The sequence below is a fragment of the Apostichopus japonicus genome, chromosome 1 (genome assembly GCF_037975245.1).
Source record: "Apostichopus japonicus isolate 1M-3 chromosome 1, ASM3797524v1, whole genome shotgun sequence".
Classification (NCBI taxonomy): Eukaryota; Metazoa; Echinodermata; class Holothuroidea; order Aspidochirotida; family Stichopodidae; genus Apostichopus; species Apostichopus japonicus.
In genome coordinates, this window is record NC_092561.1 from 9,037,112 (window position 1) to 9,060,255 (window position 23,144).

Genomic DNA, 23,144 nt, shown 5'->3' on the forward strand with positions numbered 1-23,144 from the left:
AAGTGTTAAAATCGGCTGGTTTCAGTGATCTTTTTTGGCTCCATTTTATCTTCAAGGTCCAGGAAAGAAGATAATGATGCTTGACACACTGGGAGAAGAAGAAGAATCCTCAGATGAGGTGAGCATTATCATTATCATTGATTTAATAACATTTGTAAGTATGTCACTCCCACCCCATTTCTTGGCACCAATACCAGATAAATTGAAAAACATACATTGAATATGATATTGGAGCTGTGAATAAAAAACAGGTAAAGAGGAAAATAGGCTTAAAAATGTTACAATTTCAGTGTAATATAGACAGAAAAACTGTTAATAAACTTTGTCTACTCCAAAAAGCCTATGTAGGTAAATGTTAAAAACTTGGTGGGCCTGATTGATCCTTGTAGGATTTTCTGTGAAGTTAGATGAAACAAAATAGAGGGAACAAGTTAAATACACAGATTATTTAAGTGTCCTATTTAAAATTAGGTGGAACAATGAGCAGAGAGATGAAAAGTAAACATGAAGAATTGGCTGATGGAGAAGAAAATTCTTGATGTACCAATTAATACAGGCTGTCTGGGTAACTTACCAAATATTTGTTTTGTTTACCATTGCAGAAGGTCCTGCTGGGATCAAAACGTCACACTTAATAACTTTCGTACAAATTTTAAGTTGTAGGTGCAATTTCATTTTCATTTCTTTATTCCAGTATAAATTTACAGAGAAATTTATAAATAGGATAAAAATATAACAATATAAAGAACATCAAAATACAGGTTAAGACACATAAAAGTTTATGAGACTATATATGCAACTTAGCATATATACATATATAGCTGAGTCTAATTGTAAGAGGTCTTGACAGAAGTTCAGAAATTCCAAACTTTAATACATACGCATTACTTGATCGAACAGGTCAGTTGGGATTCCAGGCATATGAGGTTGGATGAATAACCCTCATGCCCCATATTCTGTAATTGTCCTCAAAAGTGACTAAAATCATTTTCCCTTACTTGTAACGGTGGCTGCAATTGTGCTGCAATACAATGATACTTACATTTTGTTCTTGCATAGTGCATAAAAGCATTTAAAATGACATGCGACTCAATAAATATTTCTTCCGTTGCAACTGTTAAAACATGATGACCGATTAATCTTTGTGTTTTTATCTACATTTCAAATGTTAAAATCGTTATGGATTTTTTGTTTATGATGATTTCAGAGTTTGGATGAAGAGGTTGACTTCAAACCTCCTCAGGTTGATAATAACAAGTTTGAGATGCTCTGTGATGGGCTCTTGAGTGCTATGTCCTTATTACAGTCTTCTTTGGCTGAGGTAAGTTAAAACTTTGGACCCTTCCCCAGACAAACTCCGTTGTCCTTTGATATGTGACTTTTAGTGTCTGTGCAGGTTAAGTTTTCCTTCTACAGATAAGAAAGATTATTGATTTGTTGACTGTAAATAAACATGTTGCCCTTTGACCCCTAAACGGCTACACCTCTGGGGAAGGATCGAAAACGTCTGACCATTAGAGATGACTTTTGATATCAAGTGTGGATGCAAGTTTGTTGATTGTATGGTGCAGGGAACAATTTTAGAGTTCAAATTTTGTGTAGCGGGCTTTTGAAGCCAACTCTGAGTCTTATAAAATACTATAGTTTATGCTTTCCAAAAAAACAGTCTTGTGTAGCAATTTGCCCATTTTGAATAGCATTTTGTTAGCCAATTATCCGATAAATTAATTTCCATCTCTTACTTTTCAGTTTCTTCTTCTGAAGGACGAGCTAGTTCAGCATGCACTGCCACCATCGTTATTAGCAAGAACCGCGATGGTTTCTGGCAGAATATTTAGAAGGTAACCGTGAAGCACACTTACCTGCCTGTTCTTGTTAGAAATGAAGAATCCAAGACTCAAAATGAATGCCTGTATATATATTAATATATCTAACTATATACATTACTATATATATATATAACTATATATTACTATATAACTATATATATAACTATATATATTACTTTATATATTACTATATTTATAACTATATATCTAACTATATATATAACTTTATAACTATATAACTTTATATATATAACTATATATATAGCTATATTTATATAACAATATATACAACTATATATATATAACTATATATATATAACTATATATATAACTATATATATCTATACATTTATATGTATGGACTGTATAAAAACTTTCATTCAAGAAGGGGCACAACAATTGTAAAGGTTTCATGGCAATGTACTCCTTTCTTTCTGTCTTTTGTTTCTTTGTTTTCGTTTTTGGAGGACAGTTGGATGTTTTTGTCTTCTTTTAATTACAGTTATTATCTCAATACATTACATGTATAGAGATATTGTAACAGTAAGTGGGACTCTCTCTTCTCTTAAAAAATTTTCAGCGTCTTCATACAAAGTTCTTTTTCTCTGAAATTTCCAGAGCAAGCATATATCATATAGGCCAACAAAAGTTACTATTTTTTATTCCAGAATTGTATCTCATTCCATGACTTTTTCACCGATTTATGTCCAAATTTGGCCAAATCCCTCTGAAAAACCGGTGAACCAAGGCTTTTTTGCACACGCTACAAAACTTGTTTGTTTCGTTGTTTTTGATAATTAAGCCCCGCCTCCAAGTTTGGTTTGTAGCAGATTGGCAATGACTCAAGCCCCGCCTCCAAGTCTGGTTTGTAGCAGATTGGCAATGACTCAAGCCCCGCCTCCAATTCTGGTTTGTAGCAGATTGGTTAGGACTCATGGCAGCTACATGTTAGATATACGAAAATGGCCACCCTCGCGACCAATTTTCTATACTGTTGTGAGATATGCTGCTGGTACTGGTAGTGTATTGCACACTAATTTCATACACATTGTCGTACTACATTTAATTTATATTAGGACTTCGTCTGTTTATAGCTCCATGGTTTTAGTAATATCAATTTAAGGATTGTACTGTTGTTCAGGTAGTTTTTCAGAGCAAGAGTCATGATAAGTTTGTTTGATTGCCCATCAGGTATTTTTGTATAATTACGTATACACATTGTTGTGTTTACAAGTTTAGGCTAGGCCTACAGTAGTGCATCCTATATTAGACTTTCATTTAGTAATGGCCACATTAGCATTGTACTGGTGGTGTTCAGGCAGTTTTGGGCCAGGGTGCAGTAAGTTTGTTCGATTGCCTTACAGTGTGTTTTAATTTTAACTTAAGTTTCCAACTTATATTTTAACTGTGACTCCATAAATTTAACATAATGTGAATGGTATAATACAACAACTATTAATTTGGAATAGAGTGTATATTGTGCATTTCTAGAATGAAGCATCATTATGAATTAACAGCTTGTTTGGTATATTTCTTTAACCCCCCCCCCCCCAAAAAAAGAATTAAGAACAAAAATTATAATCTATCACATTTTATTTTCACTGGAGTATGTATAAAAGAGGAGCCAGCCATAGCATCACAACTTTTATAAGACTATAAAAATTGGATAAGGTTAATATGTTTTATTTATAAGGATATAAGATGTATAACTATAAGGTTATAAGAAGTATGTTTAGCTTTCTTTTGAACCTGTGATGTTTGACATCAAATATTCAAAGAATTAAAAGAAAATACTAAAATGGAGAGGAACTGGGGTGGCTATAAGGAGAGGAGGAGGCCACCCATCACTTTCAATTAAAAACTTGTAATCTACTTGTACATTATCTTTTCCAAGTCATAAATCCACGAAATCTTCATGTCAAAATTATTGAGAAGGAAAAACGTGGGTTGTTTTGATACTTGGAAGTGTACACAGTTTTGATGGTAGTCACCACTACAGTCTACAGTAACGTACAGTAGGTCGATAGGCCTAGCTTTCTCAAGGTGGGCATCAAGAATATGGTCGAGTTGTTCGCCTCTTCTTATTTGACTGTTGTCATTGACGTCAAACTATATGACCAAAAATATTATATATATTGATATTGATAATTGTAGAGAGTAGAGACAGAGCAAAGATATGAAACTAGGAATCGAAATTAGAACTTCCAGTATTGAGATACTGCATCATTGATGCTCTTGTATAATAATTGTTTTCATGATGACAGTATAGATACATCACAGCCACATTTTTGTATTATCTATCTCTCTATCCAGCGCTACAGATCTACATACTCCAGCCACTGAATTGGTTTGATTAGTCAGGGTCTACACATGTTTGTGTTATCTCTCTCTCTCTATCTCTAGTGCTACAGACCTCCATATTGAATTGATATGATTAGTCAGGGTCTACACATGTTTGTGTTATCTCTCTCTCTCTATCTCTAGTGCTACAGACCTCCATATTGAATTGATATGATTAGTCAGGGTCTACACATGTTTGTGTTATCTCTCTCTCTCTATCTCTAGTGCTACAGACCTCCATATTGAATTGATATGATTAGTCAGGGTCTACACATGTTTGTATTATCTCTCTCTCTATCTCTAGTGCTACAGACCTCCATATTGAATTGATATGATTAGTCAGGGTCTACACATGTTTGTATTATCTCTCTCTCTATCTCTAGTGCTACAGACCTCCATACTGAATTGATATGATTAGTCAGGGTCTACACATGTTTGTATTATCTCTCTCTCTATCTCTAGTGCTACAGACCTCCATACTCCAGCCACAGAATTGATTCGATTAGTCAGGGTCTACTCGACATCCTGGGAAGAGAAGAGCGCCGCATTAAAGAAGCTACATTCTGATTACGATAGTAAACACAAGCAGTTGAATATAGCTGTGAGAAGATTACAGTTGATAGATGCACAGGTAAGCACCTTTAAGTTGTTATGATTAAATATAGCAATATCTATGCTGATTACAGCAGTAAACACTGAATATGACAGATAGTAGATGCAGCTGGTAGATGGGTTGTGTATGTAGTCACCTTGATAGTGTAATGCTAAACTATAGCAAGCTCCATACTGATTATCACAGTGAGCATTAACCATGATGGTAGATTACAGCTGATAGATGCACAGGTAATCACCTTTAAATTGTTATGATGAAATATAGCAAGATCTTTGCTGATTACATGCAGATGCACAGGTGACCGGTCCCACCTAATTATAAAATGATCTCTAGGACCATGGCATTTACACCTGAGCCATTAGCAGAGATTACATCTTAAGGTTGTGTAGGACAGGCACTAACATTTAAAACTTCCATACTTAACCTTTACTGAACATTTAATTTCATACGTGCACAGAAATACCACACTCTGAAGTTTGCCTTCTTAGTGTGAAAGTTTAGCTAAAGGTATTAACCGTTTTCACAATTTTTTTTTCTCCACTTTAATCCCACAGGCTCGACGCATGGCCAAAGAAAGACGTATTATGATGTGGGAGAAACTGTTCTCGAAACTTACGAGTGCAAGAGGACATGGAAGGCGGTGGAAATTCCTGATTGACAACTTCAAGCAGAAGACTAAATTGGGGTAAAAGTACCAAAGATTTCAAAAACTATCAAGATGTAGCTCTCAGATGTAAATTTCACAAGATTGCAACATATTTCCGCACTTTTTAACCGATATGTGAAAGACTCAAAAGGAACACATGCCAAGGTTACATACTTCATGCTTTTCAGATTGATACATCATTTATTTCTTGTTTCCAAATTTGCATATATGTCTGTGAGTCATAGGTCAAGGGTCATGTGATACAACAACAAGCAGGTATGGTACATATGTACATTCATACCAGGCTGCACGGTTAGCTAAAATCACAGAAGGATTTTCTTTGTTTTATCTTTCTTTCACTGAAGGAATTTTTTATTACTTCATTGCACCATCATATTATCAAGAATATCAGTTCAGTCACTTTTATTGTCTTCCCACTATTTTAGGATACGTCTTGTCAAGCTAGTCACGCAGAAAGTTATGGGCAAATTGTTTCTTGTTATTTGTTAGTCTAAATCACAAGTTCAACATGACCCACTCACGAATAATCATGAAAATGAACATTTACTCAACGTATCTCTCTGCCCCCCCCCCCCTCCCCCCAGCAATCAGTTCATTGTTATGCCTATACAGACTCCTCCCATTTTGGTGTAGCTATTCTTTTCTGCTATATATTTTGAAAATAAGGAAACAGTACATTTCCTTAGGATATGCTAGAAAAACTAAAACTGGTCACCTACTGAATTGATTGGGGAGTGGAGTCTGGACTATGGAGTCCTGCAGAACACTGGTATCAAACCTACAGGTCCATTTACAAAAAGGATATGGGTATTATGTTTCCACTTATTTACGATTTACAAAGTTGTTCATGGTACATTTTGCACGAGAAATATGTGCTACTGTATGGACAAGGTGGTGGATTTACATTGTAAAACTTTCTTAAGAAAGCAAGAAATTAAATTACAATTGTCTGTTTTTTCATCTATCAGCATGGAGCATCTTCAAGCGTACATCGATTCGTTAGATAAAGAACCGGAATCAGAGGAGGACGAGGGAGAGGAGGAGAAAAGAGAAGATCTACTCAGCCAATCAAATTCAGTCAACGAACTCCAAATAATCAGCTCGGTATGTAGATCAGTATCCTGACTTTTTACTTTCATAATAAGTAACTTTAAAAGAGGAGCAAGCCTAACCATCATCATTGAGCAAAAAAATGATCTCTTCCCTTCCCCATCCCCCAAACATCCCCCAAATCCCACTCCACCTCTACTACTCAGTACTAAACAGTCAACACAACCAAGTTTTGTTTGGAAAATACCATGGTTTAAAGGTCATGCCCATGGGTAACTCCCCCCCCCCCCCCCTATTTTGTCATTTTTCATTGTTTAATTTAATGCTGCCACCCTGAAGCAGAGGTCCATCCTCCTCCATTTGTTTCTGTTTTATTGAGGATTGTCTATTTGATCACAGGAGGATCTTGTCAAAGACCTACTTCTCAACTCTTTCTTTTGAAAAGAACAAAGAAAATTATGGCTATATCATGATATTAACCCAGTGACCTCTTGTAACCTAGAGGTCACCAGTTCGAGTCCCATTCTAGCCATAAAGTTCTTTGTTCTTTTCCATTGTTTATAACTTCACAGTCGGTTTTCTGTCATTCGCTTACTTGTATACTATTTTTATCTCCTTTTTTGTCAGTCGGATGAAGAGTTAGAATTTTCTGAGGATTCCTCACAAGAGGATGAAGATGGAGACGATAAAGAGGACGAAACAGAGGCATCCCAGCAGAGGACTCCTGGAGGTGGAAAGGTAGCAAGAAGTTTAATAATAATAATCATAATAATTATAATAAACAGCAGTTATTGTTACGATGCTTAACGATCACAAATGTGGGAGAAACCAACCATGGCTTATGGATTACAACTTAGATGTGGGGTGGCTACCAATTCAACATTTTAACTCAAATTTGGAATTCCTTCAATTACGAAAGTCATTTCAGATGGGAAAACCATAGATTGCTCTTGGATGAAAAACCCACTGTACTATGACCCAGTCAAAAGTTAGAATTTTGCCGTACTGTTACACGCTACTGGAAGAAAATTCAAATAAATAATACCTTTTGACTGAGGAAAGTCTGTTATGAAAGAGAATTCTAAGTAATTTGTGAAAGAAACACATTTTATGTGCTTTGCCTCAAACACAGGGAGCCCCTTTAAGATTTTCTTTGTGCCCCCTTAGTGGGATTTTGGTCTTATTAAATCTAGCCAATTGTTGGTGATGTAGTTACTTTTTTAGAAAAAGGAAATTGCTACCACCTACATGCAGCTTTCACCCATGCATTAGGTTCCTCTCCTCTTCCAAATTTCTCACTCCCCTCCTAATTACCTTTGATCCAACCATTTACCTTTCTCTCCCCTCTCACATAGTTTTCCTACCCACTTTACTTCTCCCCTCCTGCATTTCTTCCACCCCTTCCCCACTTGTTCTCCCCACCCACATTCCTTTGTCCCGTCATACCTTTCTCTGCCTTCCCACTTACCAATCTCTCCCCTTCTGCAATTCTATCTCCCCATTCCCACTTTTCTTCTTCCCTCCCACATACCTTTCTTTCTCCATCCCACTTTTCACCCCTCTTACATTTCTTCTACCCATGGTCCCACTCTGTATTGCCAAATCCCACTTGAAATCCAAGATTTCCATCATTTTCTGTTTTATCTTACAGAGGGTCACCTTCCAAGAACCTGACAATGAAGAACCGAAAACTGTTTATGTTGAAGTCGCAGCTCCAAAGCCGCCCACAGCGGAGATGGGCCTCTGGACACACGAGCCCCGTTACGATTACTCCCTGAACGTGAAGGTTTACCAGCCGATCGGTATCCAACTCGACGACGTCAAGTGTAGCCTGACGTTACAGCAGCAATTTAAGAAGAGTGAACCATTTCCAGAAGAGAAACCGTCGAGTCGAGGTATGATTCTGAAATGTGTGGGACACAAAAAATAAAAGCTTTACATTTGAAGACTGAAGTCGTCCTTACTAGGATGACTGAAGTGAAGCTAAAAACAAAACCTGTTGTAAACACCTATGGTAGAAAGAAACATGTTTTTTGCTATGATCTTATAACAGATTAATTGAGTGTATAAATTTTGTGAAGCAACTTGAGATTTTGTGTACAAAAGGCTGCTTATACGTAGTGCATCTTCATGTAGAAATTTTTCGTACACATTTTGCACAGCAAATTAATTCTATAATTCATTTTAACAATAGCACCTAATTTGTATTTGTGAGTGTCAGTATAATTTGGTTGTGGCACAGTACTTTGGAAGTGAATAATAAGTTACTGTTTAAACATTTACAGGTTTATGAATATTTTTTCTGATAAAAAAAAATGTTATTCCGTCTTTGGTATTTAATAATAGATGAATTTCATTTTTTTTGTACGGTCACACAATTAGAAGAGGGTTGACGTTTTATCTTGGTTTAACCCCATTTTTAACAGGGAAAGGAACAGGGAAAAGTCCTTCCCCAGCAAAAGGAAACTCTTTGATTGGTTCTAAAGGGGGCGTGGCTAACAAGCAGCAGAAGAAGAAAAGTATGGCTAAACCAGGAGATAGGTAGGTTGATTAAAAGTGTTTCTGTCATCCAGTTTTCTACTCACATCCTCATTGGAATGAATTATTTTTCATTAAAAGAGATTATTGCCATCACATTTGATCCATAAATTTGAATTTGTTTAAGATCCTCAGTTTGAATATAACAACATCTTCATCGTTTACCAGAATCTGAAGGAGATCTGAGCTAGGAATTTACCTATGTAGCATCTTTAAAGAAGATAATAAATGTCTGAACATTTTTTTTTTAAATATGAATTTGAATATATTCATATCCACTTTTTCAAAAGTACATATACTATAGAAAAATACAAAAGTATTTTATAAAATTTCGAAATCAAGCAAATACCACCTCTCTTAGGTTGAATAAAATTTCTCTTAAATTTTAAAATATACCAGAAATTAATTTAGAGTAACATTCATACTAATAATAATGTTCTGACAACATGTCAGTCATATTTTAAGTCATGGGTGTGGTTTGAACTTTAATATCTTGATAAAGATGGAAGGCTTCTGTTTTACATTTCTTAGTTACATTAATTAGCTGTGTAGAATTGAACTTATTCTGCAAAACGGCATTTGTTTAAATCATATCATTGTCTAGTATTGACAATTGATTTGTCTTTACAGCTTATTTAATGAAAGAGCCATAATCATCTCCAAACTTCCATCAGATCATAAAAATAAAATGTGATCAAAACCCTCTCCAAACCCCTCAAAAAAGAACCAATTCTTAAAGTAATTAACCAACTTTTCCACTTTCCTACAGGCATTTTATTTTAACCTTCCCCATTGGAGACAAACCTCTTTTTGACAAGATTTTGGGGGGAGCTGATCCTACACCTTCTGTTGCCAAACCCCACCCCCCTGCGGCTCCCGCCTCTAAACCAGTAGATTCTGAAGAGTCTGAAGATGAGACCCAGAGCGAGAAGTCACCCAGGGAGGAACCAATCAAACTTGGTGTCCATCATGGTCAATTTGATGAATTGGTCGCTATGGGAACTATGGTCATGGAAGATCTCAAGGCACTGGTGAGTTTGTGATATGCTTAGGCCCTGTCTATGTAGGACCGTGAGCGTGGTGTCGAACCCTGCACTTGGGGTCCCATTTGTAGTGTAAACGCGGATCAAAACCCTGCGATTTGAATCCTATGATAGTCTACGATCGAGGAAGGATCAGACTCCATTCTCGTCGTTAAAATTGTGATTTTTACCAAGCCTAACGAGTATTACTCCAAATGAGATCACAATTGTTCAAACTAAGACACACTTGGCTTTCCCCTTCTGAAATGGTTCTCCAAATAGTAATTAAAATATTGACATTCAGATGCTAGAATTTGTGATATGAAATGCAGAGAGGTCTCCAATGGGGAAGGTTAAAATAAAATGCCTGTAGTAAAGAGGAAAAGTTGGTAAATCAGTTTTAAGAATTGGTTCGTTATGAGGCGTTTGGGGATTTGCTTTGGTCACATACTTTTGAGTTACGTTTGTGGTTTTTCGCCTTCAAATTAAAGTCACATGACTCTCTGGTCATCTTTTATAAAAGGGTTCATAATGGTAATTAAAATGTTGTTAATTTTTGTTGACTTTCTGCCCCACAATGTTGGTATCACCACGCCCAACTTCTGCAACCCTTACCATATTCCTTTTGTTTCATTACAAGTTTTTGTCCCTTTTTTTCAGGATGTGCAGTTAGTTGAGTCTGAGGAAGAAACAAAGCTCTTTGCTCCTACTCCGTTCCCTGTCTATAAGATTGAGACCGGTAGAAAGGCCAAGACCCACGAGGAACCCTCTGGGGTCCTCCCTCTGGTCTTCTATTATACAAGGGTGCATAAACCATTTGTCAAAGACAAAGAAACAGGTAACATACTCTCACCATTTCATCCTTGCTTTTAAAATTAACTCTTTGTATGTGATTGCTTTATGTATCAGCAGTTAAAATTTACCACACCTACAAAGAATTACTAAACCTTAGATTGCGGTGGAGCAAAATTTTCACCAAATACATGGTCACCTTTGTGAATAATTTAGAACTTTGCAGAAATTTAAATCTCCAAGAAACATTTGTGAAGCAATACCAATCAAATACTGGAAAAGTAAATCAAAGTATTTTAAAAATGGTGACATGATGATGTCTATTTTGTTGTCGTAGTTGTTGTTGTTATTAATTTTTCATTTTCATTTTTTAATCTCAGAATCTGAAACTCTTAAGGAGATAGTCTTTGACCTGACTGGTGTGGACCTCCGTGTAATGAAGAAAGAAGACCTCTCTCTCAACAAAGATTACCAGGACAGGTGTTTATCGGCTATGTCTGTCCAATCAACACATTCAGAGAAAGAGGTAATGAATATGTATGTAAAGTCTGTCCAGTCAACACATTCAGAGTAAGAGGTAATGAATATGTATGAAAAGACTGTCCAGTCAACACATTCAGAGAAAGAGGTAATGAATATGTATGTCAAGTCTGTCCAATCAACACATGCAGAGTAAGAGGTAATGAATATGTATTTATAGTCTGACCAATCAACACATTCAGAGAAAGAGGTAATGAATATGTATGTAAAGACTGTCCAGTCAACACAATCAGAGAAAGAGGTAATGAATATGTATGTTAAGTCTGTCCAGTCAACACATTCAGAGGAAGAGGTAATGAATATGAATGTAAAGTCTGTCCAGTCAACACATTCAGAGAAAGAGGTAATGAATATGTATGTCAAGTCTGTCCAGTCAACACATGCAGAGAAAGAGGTAATGAATATGTATGTAAAGTCTGTCCAGTCAACTCATGCAGAGAAAGAGGTAATGAATATGTATGTAAAGTCTGTCCAGTCAACACATTCAGAGAAAGAGGTAATGAATATGTTTGTCAAGTCTGTCCAGTCAATTCATTCAGAGACAGAGGTAATGAATATGTATATAAAGTCTGTCCAGTCAACACATGCAGAGAAAGAGGTAATGAATATGTATATAAAGTCTGTCCAGTCAACACATTCAGAGAAAGAGTTAATGAATATGTATATAAAGTCTGTCCAATCAACACATGCAGAGATAGAGGTAATGAATATGTATGTAAAGTCTGTCCTGTCAACACGCAGAGAAAGAGGTAATGAATATTTATGTAAGACTGTCCAGTCAACACATGCAGAGACAGAGGTAATGAATATGTATGTTCAGTTTGTCCAGTCAACACATTCAGAAGAAGGTAATGAATATGTATGTAAAGTCTGTCCCTCTCGCCTATATATAGGCCAGGCTGGAAGTATGTGAGGAACATAATGGCAACATAGAATTGAGGCTGGGATGATCATTACGGCAACATTACTCATACCTTTGTTTTTTTGTAGGATGTCGTTCCTAAAGCTGATGTAGAAGTCTTGATTGCTCACCACGAGGAGGAAATCAAGATTATTCAAGAGGATTACGAGTAAGAATCTCATCTCCAAACATTTAGCGGTTTCTTCTTTTGAATTTTGGTCCTTTTTCCATTACAAGTTTATACCAAATCCTGAAAGAAATACAATTCATTAGTTGCTGTTTCATTGTTTACATTTGTGGGTGTGTGTTTAACAAAATATAAGTCAAAAGTCAAACTTGACAAAAAACTTCCAAAACGAAATTTGAAAATGTTTCAATCTGGTGGAAATTACGTGAAAGTGAAATACGGTGTAATATACAGAGGGTGGGATGGCCTGGTCAGGCAGTTGGGCAAGGCCCAAATACCCCAAGTATCAGGGGTCTCACTAGCCTCCATAACTTGCTAATCAAATCCAATGTTAAGTGCACTTACATATCAGTATTTACTTGGGTGTTGTTATCATAAGAGAGAAGAAGGCAAAACATTTGTTCATGTAGGATATGTTGTATCTCAACTATCTGTCTCAGGAGGGGTGTGGGTGGGGGGGGGGGGGATTGAGGATCACCATTAGTCTGCCCTGCTAATATGTAATTTTAGTGACTATACAGGTATAATCTCTGATTTTTTCCCCCCATTCTAATCTTGGTATAGAAACCGGATTCGTGAACTGGCTCTGGCTCTTGAACAAGTGCAGACTGAACATCTCAACACTCTGTTGACGCAGAAACCTGGCGAGGCTGGTCAAGGTAATATGTGTTCAACTGGAGGATAGCAAAGCCATTTTAAGCCAACATATTTTGAACACACACAATTTATCATCTTAAACTTTCATTCACCCACCCACCTTCGAATATATTTATGGACATTCTGCTTTTTGGTTCCTTTGAAGGTTGGTTTCTTAGTTCCAGATAAATAACTCATTATATATATATTTTTTAATTGGGGGGGGGGGGTAACACCCCAAAATATAACATATTTACATGAGGTAACTTGTATTGAGCAATTCATATGATTTTTTGCTTTCCTTTGTTTAATGTAATGTATTTTATTGTATTGTAATGTAATGTAATGTTATGTACTGTATTGTAAAGCAAGATATTCAGGGAATTATTTAGTACTCCAAGTTATGTCTAGCACTTTTGATTGTTCTGAACATCCCCTTACAAAATACTATGGTTACACAAACGCCTGCCATGCATCTTTGCACTTGTATAGCAATTTGCCCGTTTTGAATAGGGTTTTTGTGACGGATGCTGGATAATTTATTCCCTGTATTGTACAGAAGGTTTCAGGTATTCAACATCATGGAATAGGGTTTTTGCAATGTGATACCTGATAAGTTATTCCCTTTATTGTATATCAAACATCATGGAATAGGGTTTTTGCAATGGGATACCGGTTAAGTTATTTCCTGTATTGTACAGGTTTCAGGTATTACATCATCCAATAGGGTTTTGAGATGCAATACCTGATAAGTTATTCCCTGTATTGTACAGAAGGTTTCAGGTATTAAACATCATGGAATAGGGTTTTTGCAATGTGATACCTGATAAGTTATATCCTGTATTGTACAGAAGGTTTCAGGAAACATGATGGAATAGGGTTTTTGCAATGCGATACTTGATAAATTATATCCTGTATTGTACAGAAGGTTTCAGGTATTAAACATGATGGAATAGGATTTTTGCCATGCGATACCTGATAAGTTATACCCTGTATTGTACAGAAGGTTTCAGGAAACATGATGGAATAGGGTTTTTGCAATGCGATACCTGATTAGTTATTCCCTGTATTGTACAGGTTTCAGGTATTACATCATCCAATAGGGTTTTTGCAATGCGATACCTGATTAGTTATCCCCTGTATTGTACAGGTTTAGGTATGCGATACCGGATTAGTTATTCCCTGTATTGTACAGGTTTCAGGTATTACATCATCTAATAGGGTTAGTTATTTCCTGTATTGTACAGGTTTCAGGTATAACATCATCCAATAGGGTTTTTGCGATGCAATACCTGATTAGTTATTCCCTGTATTGTACAGGTTTCAGGTATTGCATCATCCAATAGGGTTAGTTATTCCCTGTATCGTACAGGTTTCAGGTATTGCATCATCTAATAGGGTTAGTTATTCCCTGTATTGTACAGGTTTCAGGTATTGCATCATCTAATAGGATGCGATACCTGACAAGTTATTTCCTGTATGTAACAGAAGGCTTAATTAATGTATTAAACATTATGGAAAGTTTTGTCTTTTTATTTACTAGTCAAGCTCTTTAAAGATGTTTTGTTTTAAACTGTTTGTGTTGTTGTTTTTTCGTCCGGCAGGTGACTCGCCTCTTCAGGGATGGAATCAGGAGAACAATAACGAAGAGTACACAAGACTATCAGATGGAACAATTTTAACGTGAGTTCATCCTCCTCCTCCTCCTAAATTTGTCAGCATAATATATATATTATAATATAATAATAATAATATTTCTTAATATATATAATATTTGCTTTTGATATAGCGCTTTTTACCAGCGATAGGTCACAAAGCGCTTTACAGACGTTATATTACTCCTGGTCAATGATAACCTGTCCCAGAGACAATCCCTCCAGTCGGCAGCAGTTATATACTGCGCCCAATGACAAGTTACCTCACAGGTACCCATTTAACCCCTGGGTGGAGAGAGGCAAGTGAGATAAAGCATCTTGCCCAAGGACACAATGTAATGAACTAGGCAGGAATCGAACGAGCAATCCTTGGATCACGAGTCCAACGCCTTAGCCAATTGGCCACCAGGCTCATAAATTGCCTTAATTATCAGAATATTGCTATGCTAGGCTAGTTTAGTCCTGAAAGTGTTTTTAAATCCTGTTTTCATCACCAGTTATGAGTAATGCCCATCTGGAGAGAAGACAATGGGACAGTAATTTACAAATGGTTCATTTGCATATGTTGGTTTTCATTTGCTTATCAACAAATGGAGAAAATAAGCGACATGCTGTTTTAGCAATCTACTTTATGAGTAAAATTTGGAATATTCTGAATTAGGTAAATAATGAGAATTTTGGCATGTAAGATAATTTTGTATTACCCATGAACATGTTAGAAAGATAATAAATTCCATCATGCTAACAAACCAGTGCTATATTCGAATGGATAATAACATTATTGAAACCTAACATCTGGTGGGTTCAATCTTTGGCCTGCAAGAGTAAGGTGGATGTTTCTTTCCAGAAGAAATCCACGGTTTTTCCTGTCTGAAATAGTCTCCAAAATTGTGAAAAAAAATACAAATTGAATCAAAATTGGATAGCCACCAGAATGTGAACTGTAACTTACAAGCTATTGGGCTTCTCCCGTAATGCACGTGTGGCTGCATAGCATGGTAGGAGTGTTAGCTCAGTGGTTAAACGCCGGTGCCTTCCAATGATAAGGTCCCTGGTTCGAGTCACTCCAAGATTAATGTATGTCGTCTAGTTACAGAGTTGTTGATAATTGACAATTCATAATCATGGACGTTAAAATTTGAATGTAAGAGACTGAGTTCGGTCAGCTTGCGGCTTTGATAAGCCAATGAGGCTTCTTCGCGAGTTCCTGCTTGCAGGAGGATCTAAAATACATACAAATACATACATATATGGTAAAACAACTGCCTTACAGACTGATCAATCTTTCACGATCTGTTGACATTTCTTCTCCTTTACAGTCATGTCAAGAAATACAAGAGACCTGCCAATATACCCAAATGGGGGAATGATTTACCTGATGATGTAAGTTTTACTAATTTAAGGCTATAGTTGTAATGATGATCATCAAGGCACACGATGTCCCGTACAACCCCGTCATTATCCATTTGGTGTGGTATGGTATTGCATAACGGTGTTATGTGGGATGCTGTGGTGTATCATGGGATAACGGGCTGGTATGGCATTGCACAGTGTTCTAGCTGATTGCTGACCAATACAAGGGATCTATGAATGTCATTACACACTATCATTGTCCATTCGGTCTGTCAGTTTTATGTGGAATGGTGTGTTGCAGTGTTATGTGATATGGTAATTGTTGTGTAACATGGGATGACATGGGCTGTTGTGAGGTGGTATTGCATTGAACACTGTTCTAGCTGATTGCTGACCGTACAAGGGATCTAATGCCATTACAACACTATCATTGTCCATTCGGTCTGTCAGTTTAATGTAGAATGGTGTGGTGCAGTGTTATGTGATATGGTAATTGTTGTGTAACATGGGATGATATGGGCTGTTGTGAGGTGGTATTGCATTGAACAGTGTTCTAGCTGATTGCTAACTGTACAAGGGATCTAATGTCATTACAACACTATCATTGTCCATTCGGTCTGTCAGTTTAATGTAGAATGGTGTGGTGCAGTGTTATGTGATATGGTAATTGTTGTGTAACATGGGATGATATGGGCTGTTGTGAGGTGGTATTGCGTTGAACAGTGTTCTAGCTGATTGCTGACCGTACAAGGGATCTAATGCCATTACAACACTATCATTGTCCATTCGGTCTGTCAGTTTAATGTAGAATGGTGTGGTGCAGTGTTATGTGATATGGTAATTGTTGTGTAACATGGGATGACATGGGCTGTTGTGAGGTGGTATTGCGTTGAACAGTGTTCTAGCTGATTGCTGACCGTACAAGGGATCTAATGCCATTACAACACTATCATTGTTCATTCGGTCTGTCAGTTTAATGTAGAATGGGGTGGTGCAGTGTTATGTGATATGGTAATTGTTGTGTAACATGGGATGACATGGGCTGTTGTGAGGTGGTATTGCATTGAACAGTGTTCTAGCTGATTGCTAACCGTACAAGGGATCTAATGCCATTACAACACTATCATTGTCCATTCGGTCTGTCAGTTTAATGTAGAATGGTGTGGTGCAGTGTTATGTGATATGGTAATTGTTGTGTAACATGGGATGACATGGGCTGTTGTGAGGTGGTATTGCGTTGAACAGTGTTCTAGCTGATTGCTGACCGTACAAGGGATCTAATGCCATTACAACACTATCATTGTTCATTCGGTCTGTCAGTTTAATGTAGAATGGTGTGGTGCAGTGTTATGTGATATGGTAATTGTTGTGTAACATGGGATGACATGGGCTGTTGTGAGGTGGTATTGCATTGAACAGTGTTCTAGCTGATTGCTGACCGTACAAGGGATCTAATGCCATTACAACACTATCATTGTCCATTCAGTCTGTCAGTTTAATGTAGAATGGTGTGGTGCAGTGTTATGTGATATGGTAATTGTTGTGTAACATGAGATGAAATGGGCTGTTGTGAGGTGGTATTGCATTGCACACTGTTCTAGCTGATTGCTAACCATACAAGGGATCTAATGCCATTACAACACTATCATTGTCCATTCGGTCTGTCAGTTTTATGTGGAATGGTGTGTTGCAGTGTTATGTGATATGGAAATTGTTGTGTAACATGGGATGAAATGGGCTGTTGTGAGGTGGTATTGCATTGCACACTGTTCTAGCTGATTGCTAACCATACAAGGGATCTAATGCCATTATAACACTATCATTGTCCATTCGGTCTGTCAGTTTTATGTTGAATGGTGTGTTGCAGTGTTATGTGATATGGTAATTGTTGTGTAACATGGGATGATATGGGCTGTTGTGTGGTGGTATTGCACTGAACAGTGTTCCAGCTGATTGCAGACCATACAATGGATCTAATGCCATCTATCTATCTTTATACATTCAGTCTGACAGTTTTGTATGGTATGATGTTGTGTAACATGGGATGTTGTGGTGTGGTATGGCATTGCACATGTGTCATAGCTGTCATTCAGCTTGTCATTCAGCCTCTGAAGAAGATCCTGCTAGGATCGAAACGTCAGGCTCACTGACTTTTACACAGCTGTATAACTGAATGGATTTGGTGTGATTAGAACTTGTCCATCATCCAGTTCTTATATCAGTATTATCTTATGTGGTATCACACAGTGTGGCAGACTGCAGTGGTATCATATGATGTCATGCTGTGTTTTAACGTTCAGGCATATTACCATGTTGGTGGACTTTCAACTGTGACTCACGTTGTTATGGTATGATGTCATCCTGTGTTTCATTGAAGGGGTTATTGTGATGTTGTGACCAACAGGGTGACCTGTAGGGGTATGTTGTATGATGCTGTTCTGTGTTGTGTTATATCCAGGGAATATTTACTGGGTATCGCCAAATGCTATAACAAAATGGTCAAATTGCTATGTAAGTGCAATAATGTATATCACAGTTCTTGTACACAGGAACAGTATAGTATTCTATTAATATACGCTAGAGAGCCTTCAAAAACTGCCACACCAAAATTTTAGCACTAAATAATTCACTGAGTATCGTGTTTTACTACGTTGTGACTCGCAGTGTTATGATCTGATGTCGTGGAGTGTTTTCCGTCAAGGTATGTTGTTGCAAAGTGTTGTGATATTTCTAATGTACAATACAGGGAGGTGCAGTGCAATTATATTCTACATATGTCTTCAACCTTCATATGATTTCATAAAGTAGATTGAACTGGCCAATCAGAATGTATTTATCTCAGATGATAGGTTGCAAACCAGACCCGAGTACGAAAAGTTACTCATCGACTCGTCGTGGTCTCGTGTTTTCTCTCATGTTTCAGTTCCTCGATAGGCTTCAGATGTTCTCTGATGAGAGTCAGAAGAGACGGCAGGAGCTGACGGCTAAGACCCGTAAAGAAATTGAAGAGAGAACTGAGAAACAGCTTGCAGTGCAATACAGACTGAGCTTACCGACAGCGAACAGACGGACAGCCCTTAAAGGTAAGTTACAAAAAATATATGTAAGGGAAGGGTGATCATCAATGTGCCCCATTTTATCAAGTTTTGGCCCCTTTCCCTTCCTTCCGATTTCAGCATCTACCTGCCCCTTCCTCTCCTTTCCTCTCCCTACCTCTCCCTTCCTGTTCCTTCCTCTCCCTTCCTGGAGAATTTCATTTTTTTTTCTTGAAACTTTCTTAATGTGCAATTTTATGGTGAATATTTGCCGAGAGAAACAGATTGCAGAAATTCTTGGTTGGTTTTTGCCGCAACAAGGTTGTATTACAGTGCGATACTAAAATCCCATTGCAATTCAATTAATAAGTCGATTAGTCAAGGTTTATTTCAAATAAGGAACAAAAAAATTTCAAACAATTTTTTCACCTTAACTCTCCTAGCTTTGCAACTTCTGTAAACCATATTTGAATTTTTAAAAGCATTTCTTTGCTCCAGCGCTTTATTTTACTTCTCATATCTAGTATATGGCTCTGTTTCCCTTCTTCCCCTCCCAATCCCCTCCCTTCCCTTCCCTTCCCTTCCCTTCCCTTCCCTTCCCTTCCCTTCCCTTCCCTTCCCTTCCCTTCCCTTCCCTTCCCTTCCCTTCCCTTCCCTTCCCTTCCCTTCCCTTCCCTTCCCTTCCCTTCCCTTCCCTTCCCTTCCCCTCCCCATCCACTTCCCCTAACCCACCTTTAAATACCCCCAAATGTGTTAACTCTAATCTTCCTTCGTCCAACTGATTAACTTTACCTATAACATTTGTTGGATAATCCTTTTTTTTTTCTTTTCAACTTTTCCTCCCCCCCACCCCCCCCCCCTTTTAATACATCTTCAACCCCTTTTAATTTAAGTATCTCATATGCACTATGTTTGATTTGTCTGTTTCTTTGCTAAGAACGTGATTTACGGCACCTCCTAACTTAATTTCATGACATTTCCTTCATCCCTTCCCTCATCCAAATTATTTTGCAACGCCCTCTATGGTCCATCCTCGTCTGGACCAGCTCCATGTTACCCCCTTTTTCTGCTCTAGTGATTAACTCGATGCTGGAGAATCACTTACATCACTCTTACCTCCATCCCATCTCTCATCCAACTTTGCAACCTCCTTTTAGGCATCCTCTCTACTAACTTGAAATTGACAAAGTCCCCCCTCCTCCTATGCCACCCACAAACACATCCATAATGAATCCCCACCCCACCTCCCCCACCACCCCCTTGTTTAGATGCCTCTTTGCTCTCACCACTCTCCTCTTCAAACTATGCAACCCCTGTAAGCTCTTTATCTTGTGGGTCAGGTTCAATGTATGCTAATCTGTCTCAGCCCTTTTGATTTACTTCCCTTCTTTGGATGTATTTCCATGACTTCTCCCGCATCCCTCCCATCATCATCTTCATCCAACCTAGCAAACCTCTTTTAAGCATACTCCTATCTGCTAACTTCAAACTGCCATAGCTCCTTTCTTTCCCCCAAATGATTTACTGCACCTGTTAGATTTATTTGATTGCCAGTCTATTTCCTACCCAAGAGTTTTACCTCTCTCTCTACCCCTAATTTACGGTCTGTTGATTACTAAGACGTCACCGAATGACTAATACCCCCCGTTTGTCAGGAAATGACTTTCCGTTGGGTTTTTTAATTTTTACGGAGGATTCTGTCTGCGCTATTTGGGTTAATAGCCTATACAAGATAATAAAGTACGTCACATTAGCCACTCGTGTGTGGGCCAAGAGACTTTACTGTTGTTCCTATTCCCATCTTCGCTTCATAATTTTTGGGGAATCGAATGTAAACACATCTCTTGATTATCGCCTCACCTCAATCATCGCCGTCTCGTGGAGAAACCTTAATCTCCATCAAGACATAGTGCCAGTCCCTCCTCTCAGCAGGATTACGTGCATGAGTTCACAAGACTTCACATCGGCTGCCATAGGAGGAGGTAATGAGTAACGACCCCCCGGAATGTAAACACAAAAATGATGGAAGGATGCGGTCGTAATGTACGAGTAGCACTTTGTTGAGTTCAAGATAGGATAGTGGTTTGTATTGGGCAGCGGGGGAAAGATGTGGGTAGGGGGAGGGCTATGATTTGGGATGAGGAGGGGTAGTGAAGGGAACATCATAGCTATTTTGCCTGATCAACACTTTTCATAATTTTTTTTTTTTTCAGATGTCAGCCTTCCGGCCGTTTTCATGCCGAGTCGAACCGGTCAACTTTACAACCCTAGAGCACATCAGTATTTCCACCCTACAGGTATTCTAAAGCCAAGCTCCCTCTAAATAAATTTTGCACTAGATATAGTCAATAATTGGCATGGTTTATAATTCTAGGCAGTTGTGCTATTGTCACTAGATGTCTGATTCTCCATTGAAGGTGATTAAAAGACCATCGAAGAAAGCGTCTCGACCATGAATTTCAGAATCAGAAGCTACTCACTAAAGAAATGCCTTTTCTGTTCAATTCTTTTTTTTGTCACAGTCTTATGGGTATTAGAATTATTCAAAATTTTTAAAGGAAAACGTAGCTGAAAGATCTAAAACTTGTTCACGTAATTTTCAACAAAAACCACATCAGGAATATTAAATGAAGTAATGTGCCAACTTCAAACCTTTGTGATTAATATGGAAACAAAAAAATTGTACGTTACAAAATATTTGTGGAAATATTATGGATACTACATGCAAACCAGCTAGTTAACTTAATCAGCTCAATCAAAGATTCAAGTTGTTATTATTATAATTATTTTTCCTTCTAGGTTCTCTCGGTCAGCTGAGGCTGACCCAACCACCATCAATCTTCCAGCTGCCTCCCTTGCCCAACAAAAGTGTATCCTTTATCTAGACATACAGGAAAGATTTCAATTTTGGCTTTTAATTTGATGATGCCAGTCACAGTGCTTACTTCTGTAAGTTTTACTGGCAAAATGTAATGGCTGGAGGATCACAGTATTATTTGCAACCTGAAATCTGGATGTCATGTTACATAATTATCTGATACATTTGGCTTTGACAAAACTTGCAAGCCTGACAGTTCTTGTCAACAATATTACAAATTAATAGGGTTTGAGTAATTCCTAATGCAGGTTGAACTTATTCGAAAACTAGTAAGTGTGTGCACTCTGATGATTCCTGCTTTTGAAAAATACAACAAAACCAAAATATTTCTGTGAAAATGTTCTCATGAGTGATTTGGTAATAGGAAGTAAATGCTTGTCTTTTCCTTGCAAATTTTCATAAGATAGAGTTTTTATAACAACAATGTGAAAAAACAACAGGATACAGTTAACTCCCTTTTTATATTTTTTTGTGGCCCCCTCAATTAATCTGTGAATTCTTTAATGCTGTGATTTCTTTTGGTGAACATAGTTTGGTCAAGTTCAATTGAGTTTAGTTTTGTGATGGGGCTTTATAGGTCTTCAATGCAACATATCTGGCATCCAGGTAATGAAATATGCTTCTTGCTTTAAACATGCTCTTAAACCTCCTATCAGTTTTCACCCTCTGAACTTCAAGGGGTCAAAAGGTTATCTCAAAAGGACACAAACTGGCTCAGGGGGACAAAAAGGCCATCTCAAATGGTGGAAAAATTAGCCAGTTTCTCAAAAATATTTCACAGTGTACAAACAATGTCATGTAATACTCAACAATTATTAAAGGGATATGCTAGCTCAAAATTGGTAAAAATGTGTCTATATTTCACATAGGAAGACTGTTCTTCCTGGATATTGAAACACTTTGGCTTAAAATTGTATACTGTAAAAATCCTTATGAGTAAATGACATGGTTGATGCCCACAAGGGATTGCTACAAATCATTTCTGGTTCTCACTTAATTTTTGGACAGATTTAACTCGATCACTTGCTCTACATTATTTAGATACTTATTTTTAAGTTTTATGCAACTTGTATGGCAAGGAATCACAAAGCAAACTGGCTTTCTGGTC

The 23,144-nt window shown here is 37.5% G+C and overlaps 1 protein-coding gene across 2 annotated transcripts in view; it reads left to right on the forward strand.

Moving 5' to 3' along the window:
- LOC139966698 (uncharacterized) overlaps window positions 1–23,144 on the forward strand; it is a 28,972-nt gene that overhangs the window by 2,096 nt on the left and 3,732 nt on the right. For both annotated transcript variants that reach the window (XM_071969995.1, XM_071969986.1), the window contains exons 2-20: window positions 57–118; window positions 1,208–1,321; window positions 1,750–1,841; window positions 4,632–4,800; window positions 5,337–5,467; window positions 6,418–6,553; window positions 7,127–7,237; window positions 8,151–8,394; window positions 8,926–9,040; window positions 9,807–10,068; window positions 10,720–10,897; window positions 11,232–11,377; window positions 12,382–12,461; window positions 13,044–13,138; window positions 14,720–14,798; window positions 16,090–16,153; window positions 19,047–19,206; window positions 21,372–21,455; window positions 21,958–22,028. In XM_071969995.1, coding sequence (XP_071826096.1) covers window positions 57–118; window positions 1,208–1,321; window positions 1,750–1,841; window positions 4,632–4,800; window positions 5,337–5,467; window positions 6,418–6,553; window positions 7,127–7,237; window positions 8,151–8,394; window positions 8,926–9,040; window positions 9,807–10,068; window positions 10,720–10,897; window positions 11,232–11,377; window positions 12,382–12,461; window positions 13,044–13,138; window positions 14,720–14,798; window positions 16,090–16,153; window positions 19,047–19,206; window positions 21,372–21,455; window positions 21,958–22,028 — 2,393 coding nt within the window. The remainder of the gene's footprint in view (window positions 1–56; window positions 119–1,207; window positions 1,322–1,749; window positions 1,842–4,631; window positions 4,801–5,336; window positions 5,468–6,417; window positions 6,554–7,126; window positions 7,238–8,150; window positions 8,395–8,925; window positions 9,041–9,806; window positions 10,069–10,719; window positions 10,898–11,231; window positions 11,378–12,381; window positions 12,462–13,043; window positions 13,139–14,719; window positions 14,799–16,089; window positions 16,154–19,046; window positions 19,207–21,371; window positions 21,456–21,957; window positions 22,029–23,144) is intronic.